At 41.3% G+C, this 17,279-nt stretch overlaps 1 protein-coding gene across 2 annotated transcripts; it reads right to left on the bottom strand.

Moving 5' to 3' along the window:
• Positions 1 to 1,279: 1,279 nt before the first annotated feature.
• Positions 1,280 to 8,539, bottom strand: SELENOK (selenoprotein K). 2 transcript variants are annotated; one of them, XM_019985032.2, is made up of 5 exons: positions 8,383 to 8,539; positions 4,212 to 4,302; positions 2,670 to 2,753; positions 2,004 to 2,093; positions 1,280 to 1,748 (listed from the first exon to the last, which is right to left on the bottom strand). In XM_019985032.2, the coding sequence occupies exons 1-5, from the start codon at positions 8,399 to 8,401 to the stop codon at positions 1,745 to 1,747; spliced, it is 288 nt and encodes a 95-aa protein (XP_019840591.1). In that variant the 5' UTR covers positions 8,402 to 8,539; the 3' UTR covers positions 1,280 to 1,744. The 2 variants fall into 2 exon arrangements, with proteins under 2 accessions (XP_019840591.1, XP_019840592.1); XM_019985033.2 differs by lacking the exon at positions 1,280 to 1,748 and having other exon boundaries at positions 2,000 to 2,093.
• Positions 8,540 to 17,279: the final 8,740 nt, after the last annotated feature.

The following is a 17,279-nucleotide window of genomic DNA, read 5'->3' as shown; positions in this document are numbered from 1 at the left end:
GCGGAGGCGGAGCCGCCCGGAGCGGGCGGGGTGGGGAGTGGATTGGGCGGATGCTGATGCGATTGGTCATGGCTGCAGCGTGTCGGCCACCTACTTGTGTTTTGTTTTGTGTACTTGCTGTTGAATCGGGGATACCTAGCATCTCGCTTAAACCTCACATGTGTTTCTTCTGGCTTCTCAGATAACGTACATAATTTTAGTTCTCCTCGTACTTCACTGGCTGTGCTCAGTCTAGCCTCGGATGTTAGTAATGTTAGTATTCCCTGGAGAGTTAGGGCATACATACATACATACATACATACATACATACATACATACATACATAATATATATATTTAATATATATATATACACACACACACATCTCTCTCCCCACACTCCTTGGAAGACTTGATCCAGTTTCATGGCTTTAAATATGAAGAGAACTCCCAAATATGTATTTCCAGTTTGGATCTCTCCCTGATAACCAATTGCTTCTTTAGTATCTCCACTTAGATGTCTACAAGATATTGCAAACATATACAAGATGTAACTCTTGATCCCCCATGTATCTACTCTCACTTAAACCATCCAGTTTCACTTTGTTTCTTCAGCCATCCACATCTTCTACAACCAAATCCATCAGCAAATCCCACAGTCTCTCAAATACGCCTTCAATGCAACCACCTCTCCATTCCTACCACCATTACCTAGTCCAATCTACTGTCTCACTTAGAACACAACATCCTCTGAACGCACTTCCCTGCTTCCAATCTTGTCCTCCTGTGATCCGGTCTTCATACAAACCAGTGTATTAATGCCCCTCCACTCCCATTTCCAGGCAGAGTTGAATAAATGCTTACATATGGATACAAAAATACTTTTACCTGAACACCTTGGATCCAAAGACACACAGAATTGTCTGTACTATTCATTTTTTCATTAACTATTTCAGTGCCTATTACATGTAGCCACGGTTCAAAGCACTGGGATAAAGAAGAAAAATCCCTAACCGAATAGTTTTCATTCTAGTGAAAGAAGAGTTACCTGGATTCAGATGGGGTTAAAGCTAACAGGTAGCATCTTTAGAACTAAAATTGGCAGATAGCACTGAAGTCCGTAATTTTAAAGACCATTTATCAAATGTACATTCTGTAGCTCAGGTCTGTTGATTATGGCTTTATAAGTACCCTGCTAACTACATTTGGTAGCAAATAAGACATACTGTATTAAAGATCCATGGGACAGATAGGTTTTAAGATTTAAAATTAATTCAAGAGTATAGATATCATATGCATACTACTGAAATAAGCACAGTGATTTATTTATAAATGAGAACAAAAAACCCAACAACGAACAATATTTCATAAGTTGAAAAAGGTGACACTAATAGTAATCAATATACAGTCTTTTATTTTCCTTCAAATTTGCAGCTTTTTGAGTTTTAATTTTATAAAGATGAGAAGTTGAGAAGTCAGCTTTGTAACCTAAAAATATTTACTTATTAAAACTATATTAACACTTTCACAGACGATACAAAAAAGATGAGACAAACGTGCATTTATAGAACTGCATGTCAGTCATGCCAGATCCCTGCGGAGGGAATTCCCAGCATGACCTCATTCGTCTGTGAGGACACAGAGCAATCCTTGTTTAGACGTACACATTCATCTAACTTGTCCAGCATGATCCATACTCCATTTCTTGATGGTTTCCTTCTGCTATTAATGTGCACGTCCAGTTGTCTGCTTCTTAGAGCAGACATTTACCTAAAAGAGAACATTATAATAGTTACTAATTGGTAATTCGGATCTGTATGAAAAACTCAGTCATTGCATGTTATAAAACTTTCTTCAAAAGACATTTTGATTCAAAAGATAATTTTTCAAGGGTTAAGATATAAATATTTTTCCAAATAAGACATCTGAGTATAAAATGCTGTGACATCTATTTTCCTAAAGACAGCCTTCCTAAGGAGGCATTTTCAAAATGAAATCTCTGGAGAACTGCAGACTGTAAGTTACCTTCCTCATCCACCGGCCATTGGAGGAGGATTAGGGCCCTGCAGATGATTAATTCGACCCATTCTTCTTCTGGGGGGGTTTCCTGGTGGCCTAAGATAAGAAAAGTTAATATCTACTGTTTAGTAGGTTCTTTTCAAACACTCAAATAGATCTTTTTCTTAATTTAAAATAGGAACTACCATTTATTTAGATCTGAGTTGAAAATTCAAATACTGAAAGAGACCAGATAGATACATTACATACATAAGTCAAGCAAGAATTATGATAAATGGAACAACAGCTCCTAAAATGCCTACCTGAAACCCAACTCCAGTTTATTTTAGCCATATGGAAACACAAGCCTCACCCAGTGCTGCTGGATCTTGAGATTTCCATTAGCAGCTGGAAATCTATAGACTCTGAAGTGAAATCTCTAGATTTTAATGTTGACCATCGCTTTTCATCTCTAATTTAGACTTTTCCCATAGGATATTTGATACATTTAGCTTTGTCAGATTAATTCAGATTATCAAATCAGAGGCAACTTGTTTGATTTACAATAATGCATTAATTTTGTAAACAGAATTTAAGCCTTTAAATGAGCCTAATATGTCTGTCTGCCTATTTTTAATTTAATAAATTACACAGAGGGGTAAAAACATCTTTTATTAATTTTAAAAGTTATACCCTCTTCCATCATCATATCTGGAATCAGATGAGCTTCCGTAGCCTCTTCTCTTTTTCACATCTTGTTGAAGCAGAGTTCTGAAACTGAAAGGAGCAGAAAACAACAGAAGATCCACTTTCAACACTGTAAAATTTCCATGGCTTCAACTATCATCTTTGTGGGAGGAAGACTAAACTAACTTAGCTCCAAAGCTCCCTTTCTTGAGGCCAGCTAGACAACACCATCTATCACAAACACAGGTTTCAACATAGTATGCTGTGTTCTGTGCTGAAGCTACCATCTCTTGTCTTTCTTATTTGCTGTAACTCTTCTAGACAGAGTCTACGAATGACTCTGAAACCAGAGTCAACTCCAACTTTCTTCCTCTGCTCTGTCTTGATTGTCAAGCCCCAGAGACTGCTTTTAAAGTACTGCATGTGTATTTCCTGTGCCAAAAGCTTACCTAATGTTACCCTGGGGAAGGAGGGGTTGAGGTGGTATGCCAGAGGCACAGGGCTTTCTGGGAATTCATTTAAATGGAATTTTATTTGTAAAGGGGAAAGGATTTAACTAAATTAAATTAAAATTTAACTAAATTAATTAAATAAACAATATGGAGGTGAAATTTGTAAGAGATTGCAAAGAAGTTTTGCAGTGAGTACCAAACTTAGGCCTCTCTGTCCCCTGTTGTATTTCTCTATGGTAGTCTCTTCCATTTTACCCTTTTAATTTATGCTACATGCAGCCATCAGATTAAACTTTATATACCAGAGCTACCATCAAATTAAGTGTAAATACCATAGGCTGATTTTCAAGCTCCTCTGCCATCTTTCTTGTGTCTCTCCCACCTGGAATAACTTCCTCTGATGTCCACCTCCCACCATCATGCCCTCCCCCAAGGCCCCTTGTAAAATGAAAGTATTTACTGACATTAAAGTCAATGAAGAAACTATCTCCCACATCTCTGCAGTTCTTGGCCCATGAGACACTCAAATGTATGTTTAAATTTTGGATGAGTAAGAATTTTTAGTAGTTGATGAAAAATTTTCATAAAACAGAATATGAAAGACCAAAAAAAAAAGAATTTAACTAAGAATTGCTTGAAATTATGGTGAATTATGTGTATCCTGTGTATTGATGCTAATCCTTCATTTAAGAAAAAATGTTTATGGCTTGGGAGCTCTTAAAATTCAAGATCTAATTCCCCTTGTTTACTCAATGTATACTGTGCAATAATAGTTGCACGTACAGAAAGTGAGGTATGTCACTGGGCAACAGAAGGAGTTGGTCTGGCCCCATAGCTGCAGGCTGAAATGGTTACCACGAGGGCTAAGTCATGGTCAACCTTACTAACTCAAGAAGATATTTATAATCATACAAGGTGTTTGAGGGGAGTTTTACCAGTGTACAGGTCTTCATCTCTCTTAGAAAAACTATTAATAAAATTCACAATTGAAAACTGCTTCAGGAAAGCTGAGCTTGTTTAAGATACCACCGTAATGTCTCTAATGTACCCCTGTCAACTTAAATATCAGGGCTGTTAACAGCACTGCTATACTTACAACAAAACCACAAACTCAGCTATTCCCCAGAAGAAATCTGTTATAAAAGATAATCTCCATGGGGACTGACTCCTGCTGTCCAACACTTGTCCTGCAGATAAGAATGAAGAAACTTTGGTTAGTGCTACAAATCCCTAACACAAGAAACATTACACTTAATCAGTCGGGTAACAATCATAAGCTCAATTTTCAACATGTTCGCTGTTCCAAATAGTCTACGCAAGGAGAAGTCTGTTATGCGTATATGGTCCTAAGGAAAGGTTTGGGGAAGAGAAGCTCTGTGATCTAGACGTCATTCCTTTCATATGTCAAATAATGCCTTCTATTTAACTTATATGCAGAGTACATCAGGAGAAACGCTGGACTGGAAGAAACACAAACTGGAATCAAGATTGCCGGGAGAAATATCAATAACCTCAGATATGCAGATGACACCACCTTTATGGCAGAAAGTGAAGAGGAACTCAAAAGCCTCTTGATGAAAGTGAAAGAGGAGAGTGAAAAAGTTGGCTTAAAGCTCAACATTCAGAAAACGAAGATCATGGCATCCGGTCCCATCACTTTATGGGAAATAGATGGGGAAACAGTGGAAACAGTGTCAGACTTTATTTTGGGGGGCTCCAAAATCACTGCAGATGGTGACTGCAGCCATGAAATTAAAAGATGCTTACTCCTTGGAAGGAAAATTATGTCCAACCTAGATAGCATATTCAAAAACAGAGACATTACTTTGCCAACAAAGGTCTGTCTAGTCAAGGCTATGGTTTTTCCAGTGATCATGTATGGATGTGAGAGTTGGACTGTGAAGAAGGCTGAGTGTTGAAGAATTGATGCTTTGAACTGTGGTGTTGGAGAAGACTCTTGAGAGTCCCTTGGACTGCAAGGAGATCCAACCAGTCCATTCTGAAGGAGATCAGCCCTGGGATTTCTTTGGAAGGAATGATGCTAAAGCTGAAACTCCAGTACCTTGGCCACTTCATGTGAAGAGTTGACTCATTGGAGAAGACTCTGATGCTGGGAGGGATTGGGGGCAGGAGGAGAAGGGGACGACAGAGGATGAGATGGCTGGATGGCATCACTGACTCGATGGACGTGAGTCTGAGTGAACTCCCGGAGTTGGTGATGGACAGGGAGGCCTGGTGTGCTGCGATTCATGGGTTTCGCAAAGAGTTGGACACGACTGAGCGACTGATCTGATCTGATAGTTTGTAATTTTTGGTGGGTAATATTTCAAGAATTTTTCTTTTTTTTAATGAGGTAAAATATACACAAAAAATGTTATCACTTTAATCATTTCAAGTGTATAATTCTATGGCATTAAGTACATTACCGTACAACCATCATCATCAGCTACTTCCAGAGCGTTTTCATCTTCCCCAAACAACCCCACACCCCTTAAACACCAACTTCCCATTTCTCCACTCCCCAGACCCTGAAAACCACCATTCTACTTGGTGTCCCTATGAACTTGACTGCTCTAGGAAACTTGTATGAGGAATCATACACTATTTGTATTTTAACAACTGGCTATTTCACTTAGTACAATATCTTCAGGATTCATCCATATTGTAGAATATGTCAAAATACCCTTCCTTTAGGCTGATGAATATTCCACTGTATGCATATACTACATTTTGTTTATCCATTCATCTATTGATGGGCACTTGGGTTGCTTCTACGTTTTGGCTACTGTGAACATGCTACTAAGAGCATGGGTGTACAAATATCTGTTTATTCAAGCATTTTGAGGAAACAAATGAGATGAATGAGTATAAAGAATGCTCACACCACTTCCATTTCCTAAATGTGTTTGGAGTATCTCTTTCACTTGCAAAGTCTCTTGCCTAGATAAAAAGACTGTTTATACATACTCTTAAAATCTTTATAAGCACATAACAGTTGTTATGTTAAAATTCCTAAAAGACAAAAATTTGGGTGCTCTAAGGGGTTGCAAAGAGTTGGACACAACTGAGCGACTGAACTGAACTGAACTGAACTGAAGTACTAAAGAGCATTTGGCTTATGGCTATTTCTTTAACAGAATGCTGTTGATCCTAATTACAGACTCCAGTTTTATCTAACAGAAAAATGCATCTACTTTTCAAACCACTTTAAATAATAGAAGCTATATCAGGAAAAGTGAATACTCTATAGAGTTTCAGTCTTGTCAATCAACAGGTCAGAATATTTTGAGAGAAGAGCCATCTGTCAACTACATGTTCTCTCCATTTTCCCAAGGGCTTCGGGCTTCACCACACTCACTGCCACCCCCCACACACACCCCCACCCCCAGCTACAGCTTACTTTTCCTCTTTCACAGACCAGCTTACTTTCAGTATCCACTCGGATCTGAGCTCTTACACAACTATTGAGAAAAGGGGGCTACTACAGTGTGAGGGCTTCCCAGGTGGCTCAGTGGTAAAGAAACCACCTGCAATGCAGGAGACATGGGTTCGATCCCTGGGTCCGGAAGATCCCGGGGTTGGGAGGATCCCTTGGAGAAGGAAATGGCAGCCCACTCTCGTATTCTTGCCTGGCAAATGCCATGGACAGAGGAGCCTGGTGGGCTACAATCCATGGGGCTGCAAAGAGTCTGACACCGACATGACTGAGCAACTGAACAATACCAACAGTATGTGACTGGCTTTGTTCGGCCTCTTACTAGCTCTGCATCATTGAGACATTTTCCTTCTCTAAGAAAAAGCATTCCAAGACTAGTCATCATACAGAATTATTGGAAAAAGAAAAAGTCATCTGACAGTAAGAGAAAATTTTTGTCACCTATGAAATACTGATACAGTCCTTCTAAGAAAAGAGATCTAACTAGAACTGGTCAATTTCTTCCTATGCAGTTCTAAAGAGCCTATTGAATGCATTTGTACCATTCAGTTTTTTGTGCTTTTTCTCCCAGTTTCTGAAGGCAGAAACTTCTCCTCAGATAGAAATAAGTGGCTTGAATGCAACTGGCATTTCTCAACTATACAAGCGAGATTCGAGGCCCTAATAAGACTTCATTTATGTAGATGAAAGACGACAAGGCATACACAAGACACACTACAAATATATGTAAGTAGTCAGTAAATAATAGAAGCTGCCAGCCTTAACCACAAAGGATGTAACACAAAGTCTGCAAGTGCCTAAAACCAAGACGAAACTTTTGAGTTTCGGAGCAGAAGAGAGATTTTGAAAAGCAAAGAAATGCAAAGTGTGCTCAGCCAGAAGACTTCAGACTACAGTGTCTTCATAGCGTCTTAAGATAAACAGATGATTCAAACGAAACCAGGACCTGGCTCCTGTGATCCAAGAACTAGTTAAGAGGGCACCAGGACATTTGTGTTACCTGAGTCAAACAACTGGGCAGGCAGTTCTGACATTTTTCCCAGTCATACTGTGTCTTTCTTTCCATTCACTGTCTTTGGGGAACCACTGAATTAAGTCTCTCTCAGCTTCTCCATTCCAGGAATAATCAGCTTGTTCCCACAGGGAGTGCTGTTTCTCCCTATGCCCCTTGATATTAGGGCAGAAAATTACCTGCGTGACGAGCTCTCTCTCACCTGGAGGGAAAAAGTCTATCCAAAGCTTTTAGTCCAGGCTCTTACAAGTTACGGAAAGAGGCAGCGTAGTAGATAACCGCAAGGAAGCTGACGTCAGCCTACCGGCGTTAGAAACCCCAATAAACCATCAGAACTACTTCTGTGATCCTGGGCAAACTAATTAATCCGGCTGCGGCTAAGTCTCCACCCGCAAAACAGACAATACGTTTCACCCGGATAAGGCGATATAGAGACTGAATGCGTGGACACACGAGCGACTCTTTTAAAAAAGGCATAGCGCAACGCAGATGGTGTAAACACTGTGGTCTTCACTATTAATACTTAAGGACACTGACGCCCGAAAAGGAAAGACCACTTTTCAAGACCCACAAGCAGAAGCTCCAGGAGGGCGAGATCGCCGGACGCTCGGCATAGCAGTCATCAAGGGGACCTCAGTCCCGCCGCCGGCTCAGGGACGATCGGCTGAGGAGCTGCAGGCCGGGGCGACTTCGCCCCCAGCTCCATTTGGCCGGGGGGCGTGCCCGGGAAAGCGGTGCCAGGCCGGCGGGCGAGGATGGAAGAAACCCGGGGTCCGGCTTCCCAGCACGGAGGTCGCCCACTTTGCCCCTTCAACTCACCATTCGAGATGTAAACCATCTTGCCCCTCCTCCGTCTTCAGGGCGACGGCGACGCCTGACCCCTCTTGGATTCCTTATCTCCCTCCGCGCCTCCCTCTTACATCACAGGCCGTGAATCGACAAAACGGTGACAGAGAAGGGAGGTGGACAGAGCCCATTGGCTCTACGGGGACACGCCCCCGACGGGCGTTTTGCCACGTCACGCCGGCGACTTCCGGTGTAAAGCGGCGGCTGGGGCCGGGGATCGGAAGTGATGTTGCGGTTTTAGTCTGTGAACATTCGCTTTTTCTAGGAGAGCTGGTTTGCTCCGGCTGGAGAAGAGGCGCCGCTTTCTAGTTTGGAGGGCCCAAGGCTGGGGAGGCAGGGCTACGTGTGGAGTGGCTTGAAGAACCGCTCGCAGGAGGAGGTTCCTGAGAATTTTCCAAAATTGTGGATCTTTGAGGGTGTGCCGGGAGGGGCCTTAAGACGGTGATCAAACCGAAAAGAGCCTTATCGTGAAGCCGTCGGGAATACACAGGCACTCTCTAGACGATGGGCTAATTCTCTTTAGAACTAGTGTTTCTATTCCTGGTTCGCTGGAAGTGGATGGAGTTTTTATCAGCTCTTGTGAGATAGCTGAAAAATACTGTAGCGCGAGGTAGCTATACCTTACTCTGCTAGTTTTTTTTTTTTTTTTTTTTAATTTCCTGGCTACTGCGTGATATAGGGCTTCCCTGGTGGTGGCTCACGCCTCCCAACTCAGAAAATGCGGGTTCCATCCGTGGGTGCGGAAGATCTCCTGAAGAAGGAAGTGGCATCCCACTCCAGTATTCTTGCCTGGGAAATCCCATGGATAGAAGCGACTGAGACTGAGCACACCGTCGTTGTGTGATATACGGGCAGTGTGGAGGTGACAGATGAATGAGAAGCCATCTCCTGGTCATTGATTAAAAATGGACCACATACCTTGTGCTGATGGCTACTTACTCCTCCAGCCACTGGGCTACTTTCTGGTCCTTTACTATGGCAGTCTCATTCTTGTCCCGTTGCTTTTGTCCCTGGCTGTTCTTTCTGCGTGGACACCCTTTTTTTTTTTTTTTTTCCTCCAGTTGTCAAGCCATGTGTGTTGTATCCTCAGAAAGTTCCTAATCATCTAAACTAAAATGAAATTGAAAATTACATTTTGGAAATAATATTTTGCATTTAACGATGTGTGCTAAGATTGTAAGTTCCTATATCTAGAATAAACAAATATTTATTTTCATGTTGACTTCTTCAACAGCAATTCCCCCTGCCCCCAAAGTGCATTCTAGGACAAGACAATATCCTTCATCTGAAATTTTTGCATCGCAATCATAGAGGTTTCTTTCTGCACAAATATTGACATGGGGTCATTAATTTTCGCAAGGACCTTTCTTAATACAAGCCATGCCATCATCATGTCTTACCTGCTGTTGTCTAGTTGTCTTCCACCTGAAATCCCAGCTTCCACCCTTACCAGCCTTAAGCAGTTTTTCACATTGCAGCAAGAGTGGTCTTAAAGAGGAAGTAATTTCCTGCAACCTATTAGACACTAAAATTTAGTGATTTCCTATTGGTCCTAAGATCCAGTTCCTTGTCAGCATCTACGGGCCCTTCATGACTCACTATATCCATTTGATTCCCCCTTCACTACACCTCCTGCCACAATCCCAGGGAAATTTTGCTCTAGCAGCATTGTTCATTTAGTCTCAAACACCCAAGTTCTTTGCTGCCTGCAAGACTGCATGTGCTTTTCCTTCCTCCTGGGGCACTCTTTACCCTGACTTGTTGCACAGCCATCTCCTTTCATCTTTTAGGTCTTAGGGCTTAAGTGTCACCACTTCTGAATTCCTTCTCCGGGGCTGTCATCTCCATGATTATTTTCTTCATAGTACTTATCACAATGTGAAAATATTTTATGTCATAACTGGCTTGTTTCTTTCCAGAAAACAAAAGATGTAAGAGGTCCAGAATCTTACCTGCCTTGTTCCCTCTTACATCTTTAAAGTCTGTCATAGTCCTTGGCAGGTAGTAGGTATTCAGGTATTTGTTGGTAGAGAGGGAGGGAGAGAAAGAGAGAGGGATCCAAAAGGCCCCTAAAAATCTCCCCAGTCCCAAAAGGTGGAAGGGAACTAATATTAGTACAGGGTAGTGAAAGTCCCTTGGTGGTGTCTATTTATATAGACACGTGTATATTCTCAGTCAGGTATTTGTCTAGTACACTGGGCTAGAGTGAAGATGTTATTAGCCTGGCACAGAAAATGTACTCAGTAAATATCTGTTGAAGAGCTGAATGACTGAATGGTCTTAATAATGAATAATATTTATGCACAATTTACTATGTGTCAGGCACTGTTCTAAGCGTTTTACTCATTAGTTTAATCCTTATGACAACAACAATAATAGCTAACATTTATACAGTACTTACTGGGGCTTCCCTCATAGCTCAGTTGGTAAAGAATCTGCCTGCAATGCAGGACACCCTGGTTTGATTCCTGGGTCGGGAAGATCTGGAGAAGGGATAGGCTACCCACTCCAGTCTATACTTGATCTTCCCTTGTGGCTCAGCTGGTAAAGAATCTGCCTGCAATGTGGGAGACCTGGGTTTGATCCCTGGGTTGGGAAGATCCCCTGGAGAAGGGAAAGGCTACCCATTCCAGTATTCTGGCCAGGAGAATTCAGTCCATGGGGTCGCAAAGCATTGGACAGGACTGAGCGACTTTCACTACCCTGTATTAAGCAATGTTCTAAGTGCTTTGATGTATTAATTCATTTAGACCTCAACATTATTGAGCTCTACAGTTTTTCTCATTTTACAGATAAGGAAACTGAGTCGTAAAGAGCCCAAATGACTTGCCCAGGGTCACACAGCTAGCAAGAAACAGCTGAGATTAAGACTAAGAGTTTGGCTCTATAGTTTATGCGCTTAACTCCTATGCTAGGGAATTCCCTGGCAGTTCTCTGCTCTCACTACTGAGGGCTGGGTTCAACCCCTGGTCAGGGAACTAACGTCCCACAAGCTGCATGATACAGCCAGCGCCACCCCCCGCCCCAAAATAAAGCAAACTCCTGGGCTCTACTGCCTCTGCACACACAGGTAGAGGCACTGTATTGAGAAAAGGGGGCTATAATCCAATGTGGTACTCACGGAATGGGAGGTGGTCTCTGAAGCCTAAACACATCTCAGTTTTCTCAAATTTACAAAATAGCTTCACATACTTTTTCTTTTCTAGACACCCTAAGCATAAAATCTCCCTGTGCTGTGCTGTGCTTAGTGGCTCAGTTGTGTCCAACTCTTTGAGACCCCCATGGACTGCAGCCTACCAGGCTCCTCTGTCCATGGGGATTCTCCAGGCAAATACACTGGAGTGGGTTGCCATGCCTTTCTCCAGAACTTCCCACCCCAGGGATCGAGCCCAGATCTCCTCCCTTGCAGGTAGATTCTTTACCAGCTGAGCCACCGGGGAAACCTAAGCATCTCTAAATTGATGACCTAGGCTTCTCTGTTCCAATCCCTTGGCCAGAGGGAAGGGCTATTCTAAATGACAAATACCTCTGGAGCTGGGACTGGAGTCAATCCCACTTAAACCACATGGGTAAAGAGAGGTGATATTTACTACAATATAGTGAAGGAATGGAGAAGGCAATGGCAACCCACTCCAGTACTCTTGCCTGGAAAATCCCATGGATGGAGGAGCCTGGTAGGCTGCAGTCCATGGGGTCGCTAAGAGTCGGGCACAACTGAGCGACTTCACTTTCCCTTTTCACTTTAATGCATTGGAGAAGGAAATGGCAACCCACTCCAGTATTCTTGCCTGGAGAATCCCAGGGACAGAGGAGCCTAGTGGGCTGCCGTCTATGGCGTCGCACAGAGTCGGACACTACTGAAGCGACTTAGCAGCAGCAGCAGCAGTGAAGGAATGGGTTTCCCTGGTGGCTCAGTGGTAAAGAACCCACCTATCAATGCAGGTTCAATCCCTGGATTGGGGAGATCCCCTGGAGAAGGAAATGGCAACTCACTCCAGTATTCTCGCCTGGAAAATCCTATGGACAGAGTTGCTGGGGGGCTACAGTCCTTGGGGTCACAAAAGAGACACAACTCAGCACCTCAACAGCAGCAGTGAAGGAATGCTGCGTAACGTCAAAACAATAAGATGCCTTCAGTACTGCCTTTAAGGAACACGGGAAACAGATGGCATTTATGTTCTTCATTAACTTTTTTATGAGTTTGTTCTAATTACTGCCTTTGTATTCTTTATTTCACCAGGGCTCAGATGTCTCAGCTCTTTGTCTTTTTTTTTCTACCTTATATTCTTTACTGATGTTTTAACAGTAAATTTTTTTTATTCCTTTTAAGTCATGTAGTCTCAGACTGGACATGCTGTGCAAATCAGGAGCTTACTTTTTTGAACCAGTATAAGCACTTCATCCTTTCAGTTGAACTCATGGTTTTACTGCTCTACCAGTCACTTTCTTAAACTATTTGAACTCATTTTCTGCATCAAAAATGGAAAAAAACACTAGAAATTCACAATACTAACTTCTTGGGAGAATTTGGTGGATTAAAAAGTTGGGGATTTCATCTTTAGTCTCTAAAGCATGTATTGTTACTGTTGAGTTGCTAAGTCAAGTCCGACTCTTTGTGGCCCCATCCACTGCAGCACACCAGGCTTCCCAGTCCTCCTCTATCTCCTGGAGTTTGCTCAAATTCATGTTTATTGAGTCGGTGATGCTCTCCAACCACTTCATCCTCTGTTTCCCCCTTCTCCTTTTGCCTTATCACAAAGTTAATTATATTATCAGTTTCATTAGTGATCCTAATTTAAACACATCTCTTTAAACGAATAAGGAATATCTAGAGTCTACCTGTGATTCTGTTACAGGAAGAGAAATACTATTTCAATTATAATTTCTAACCTTTTAAACTCATGATCAGATCTTAGTAATGTGGTACTATAATGGTAAATTGGTAAATGGAAGGAAATACTTGTACAGATTTGTAAAGTAAAACCGATCATCAGAGACTTGGGTGTTGGTTGTGTTGTATCCGGGGGGCATTAACTGATTATTAAAAACACACTTATTATTTTTAGAATTATATTCTGTAGTACCAAAAAAGTATTGCTTTAAAGCCTTATGTCTATATTCCTAAAAAATGTGGTAACGAAATATAACAGAAGTGTACATTCTATCGCTGTGTGAAGTCTCAAGTAACATTGATTTTTACATTTTGAAAATCTAGAATATAGATATGTGCCTGTTAACTTTAAGAAACATGTGATTTATTAGTCTTACTCTCTAAATGGTTTGGAGCAGAGAATTTCATAGTCCTTTAGGTCTTTTTGTTTTGTGTTAATGTGGTGCCTGTATAGAATATAAAAGTCAAAAGATACAAATAATATCCCATGAAGAACAAGTCTCCTGTCTTCTCAGTTTCCCCTTAAGCCAGGATTCTAAATGTCCACCCCTCACTTAGTGAGGCCGTTACCAGCCCTGCTTTGCCAGTTCCTCTTGGGCAACAGTAACCTCAATGACAGACTCACCTCCCTGAAGTCCCATCTCTGGGATCATGGCCAAGCAATTCCTCACTTACTGTCATCTTTAATGTACTTAAAATGTTTTCTCCCCTACTTTATCCAGGTTTTTAAAGTTGTGCTCAGAGGAAGAGTTAGTGCAAATTACTTCCTCTTTGTAATGAAGTGGAAGTTGATGTATCTATTTAACCCAATCGACATGGCCATTTAGATTCTGTCTTAGATTAAGTACTGTTTTGCCTTTCACTTGAACAATTATGTTATTTGTGAACAGAATTTCCAGAACAACTCCTAGTGTTTCAAATGTAGTCAAAACACATTATCACTTATGAACAGAAAGATTATTGTCAGTATTAGTACTATAAATAATAGTATTGTAATATGTAATAATAGTATTGTAAATAAATATTATAAATAGTAAATTGTAAGTAATTTACTAAAAATAGTATGATATTGATGCAAAAAATAGTAAAAACTGTGAGTGAATTTAAAATATATTTTACAAATAAACATTTTGCTTTTAATCTTTCCACAGCCAAGTAGATGAATAAAACCTTACTTTGGTTTGATATTCTTGGTCCTTTTAATTAAAGGCTCAATGAAAACAGATTCATTTTGTGGTGTCCTCAGGAAAGTTCTTTATGGTCCAGTGATCACTGGTCCTTGGAAAGATTGTTCCAAGGCTCTAAACGGGACTGCCATTGCCTCAACTAGGTAGTAAGATGTGCTGCTGCTGTTGCCTCAACATCACCTTATTTTTTCTTACCAGCTGTATAACACAAGCATACAGTTAGTGACCTTGGTGAATATCACCCAAGATCAAATAAGGTTCTTAATTTCAAAAAAATCATCTTTCACAATTATCAGGAATCCATCTCTTTTGCTGTCACACTCTAACTTGGTTTTGATGAGAAGTATGAAGTGGAGACTCTGAAAATGGAATCTGGCAGCAGCCAAAGTGTTGCTTGCTGTTATTTTCCTTTCATTTGGAATGGATTTAGCTACTCCTTAGTGGCACCCAGTCTTTCACATTGAGACTGAGATATTTCACAAGTGTGTTGAAGACCATATGTGCAGAAAAGTGGAGAAGCGATTGGAAATGGCTAGAGTCACCTTGGGTTGCTGACCTGTTTGGTCTCTATAGTTCCTGTGCCATAATCAGCTGGCTGGCAAGGGAGGAGAGCAGGTTCAGAGGCTGCCAAAAGGGCAGCCACATGAGCCTGGCTCAGGCTGACTGCTGCAATGGTGCTGACAGCATAAACAGTTCACACTGGCATTTTATAAGGTAACCAGCGGCTGGGGATGCCATGCAGAATATGACTCTAGCCATTTCAATTGAGTCACTGTTTTTAGAAATAGAAATTTTTTAAAAATCCCACTAAAGAACATTGTCTGTCATAAGCCTTGAAAATGTTCAGATCCTTAATCCAACACTACCATTCCAGATTTCAGTCTAAAGAAACAATGAGAGATGTAGACATAGGTACAAGAATATTTACCCCAGTGTTATTTGAAATGAAAAGAAAAAATGAAAGTCATATAATTGCAACAATGAGGGATTGGCTAAATTTTGAATATATAGTATAGGGTACATTAAAATATTGCAGCTATGAAATTAAAAAGATGCTTAAATTAAAAGATGCTTACTCCTTTGTGACTGAATTGAACTGAACTGAATTTCCCACTATTTTAATGTTCAGTTCAATTGAGTTCAGTTGCTCAGTTGTGTCCAACTCTTTGCGACCCCATGAACTGCAGCATGCCAGGCTTCCCTGTCCATCACCAACTCCTGGAGTTTACTCAAACTCATGTCCATTGAGTCGTTGATGCCATCCAACGATTTCATCCTCTGTCGTCCCCTTCTCCTCCCTCCTTCAATCTTTCCCAGCATCAGGGTCTTTTCCAATGAGTCAGTTCTTCGCATCAAGTAGCCAAAGTATTGGAGTTGCAGCTTCAAAATAAGTCCTCCCAATGAATATTCAGGACTGATTTCCTTTAGGATGGACTGGTTGGATCTCCTTGCAGTCCAAGGGACTCTCAAGAGTCTTCTCCAACACCATAGTTCAAAAACATCAATTCTTCAGCGCTCAGCTTTCTTTATAGTCCAACTCTCACATCCATACATTACTATGGAAAAACCATAGCTTTGACTAGATGGACCTTTGTTGGCAAGGTAATGCCTCTGCTTTTTAATATGTTGTCTAGGTTGGTCATAACTTTTCTTCTAAGGAACAAGCATCTTTTACTTCATGGCTGCAGTCACCATCTGCAGTGATTTTGGAGCCCCCAAAAATAAAGTCTATCACTGTTTCCACTGTTTGCCCATCTATTTCCCATGAAGTGATGGGACCAGATGCCATGATCTTAGGTTTCTGAATGTTGAGCTTTAAGCCAACTTTTTCACTCTCCTCTTTCACTTTCATCAAGAGGCTCTTTGGTTCTTCACTTTCTGCCATAAGGGTGGTGTCATCTGCATATCTGAGGTTGCCGGGTTTCTCCCGGCAATCTTGATTCCAGCTTGTGCTTCTTCCAGCCCAGCATTTCTCATGATGTATTCTGCATACAAGTTCAATAAGCAGGGTGACAATATATAGCTTTGACATACTCCTTTCCCAATTTGGAACCAGTCTGTTGTTCCATGTCCAGTTCTAACTGTTGCTTCCTGACCTGCATACAGATTTCTCAAGAGGCAGGTCAGGTGGTCTGGTATTCCCATCTCTTGAAGAATTTTCCACAGTTTATTGTGATCCACACAGTAAAAGGCTTTGGCATAGTCAATAAAGCAGAAGTAGATGTTTTCTGGTATTCTCCTGCATTTTCGATGATCCAGCGGATGTTGGCAATGGTATCTGGTTCCTCTGCTTTTTCTAAATCCAACTTGAACATCTGGAAGTTCACAGTTCAAGTACTACTGAAGCCTGGCTTGGAGAATTTTGAGCATTACTTTGCTAGTGTTTGAGTGCAGTTGTGTAGTAGTTTGAGCATTCTTTGGCATTGCCTTTCTTTGGGATTGGAATGAAAACTGACCTTTTCCAGTCCTGTGGCCACTGCTGAGTTTTCTAAATTTGCTGGCAAACTGAGCATCATCTTTTAGGATTTGAAATAGCTCAACTGGAATTCCATCACCTCCACTAGCTTTGTTTATAGTAATGCTTCCTAAGGCCCACTTGACTTCACATTCCAGGATGTCTGGCTCTAGGTGAGTGATCAGACTATTGTGGTTATCTGGGTCATGAAGATCTTTTCTGTATAGTCCTTCTGTGTATTCTTGCCACCTCTTCTTAATATCTTCTGCTTCTTCTGTTAGGTCTATACCATTTCTGTCCTTTATTGAGCCCATCTTTGCATGAAATGTTCCCTTGG

Source organism: Bos indicus, chromosome 22 (genome assembly GCF_029378745.1).
Source record: "Bos indicus isolate NIAB-ARS_2022 breed Sahiwal x Tharparkar chromosome 22, NIAB-ARS_B.indTharparkar_mat_pri_1.0, whole genome shotgun sequence".
Taxonomy (NCBI): Eukaryota; Metazoa; Chordata; class Mammalia; order Artiodactyla; family Bovidae; genus Bos; species Bos indicus.
This window is presented reverse-complemented; position numbering and strand designations above follow the sequence as displayed.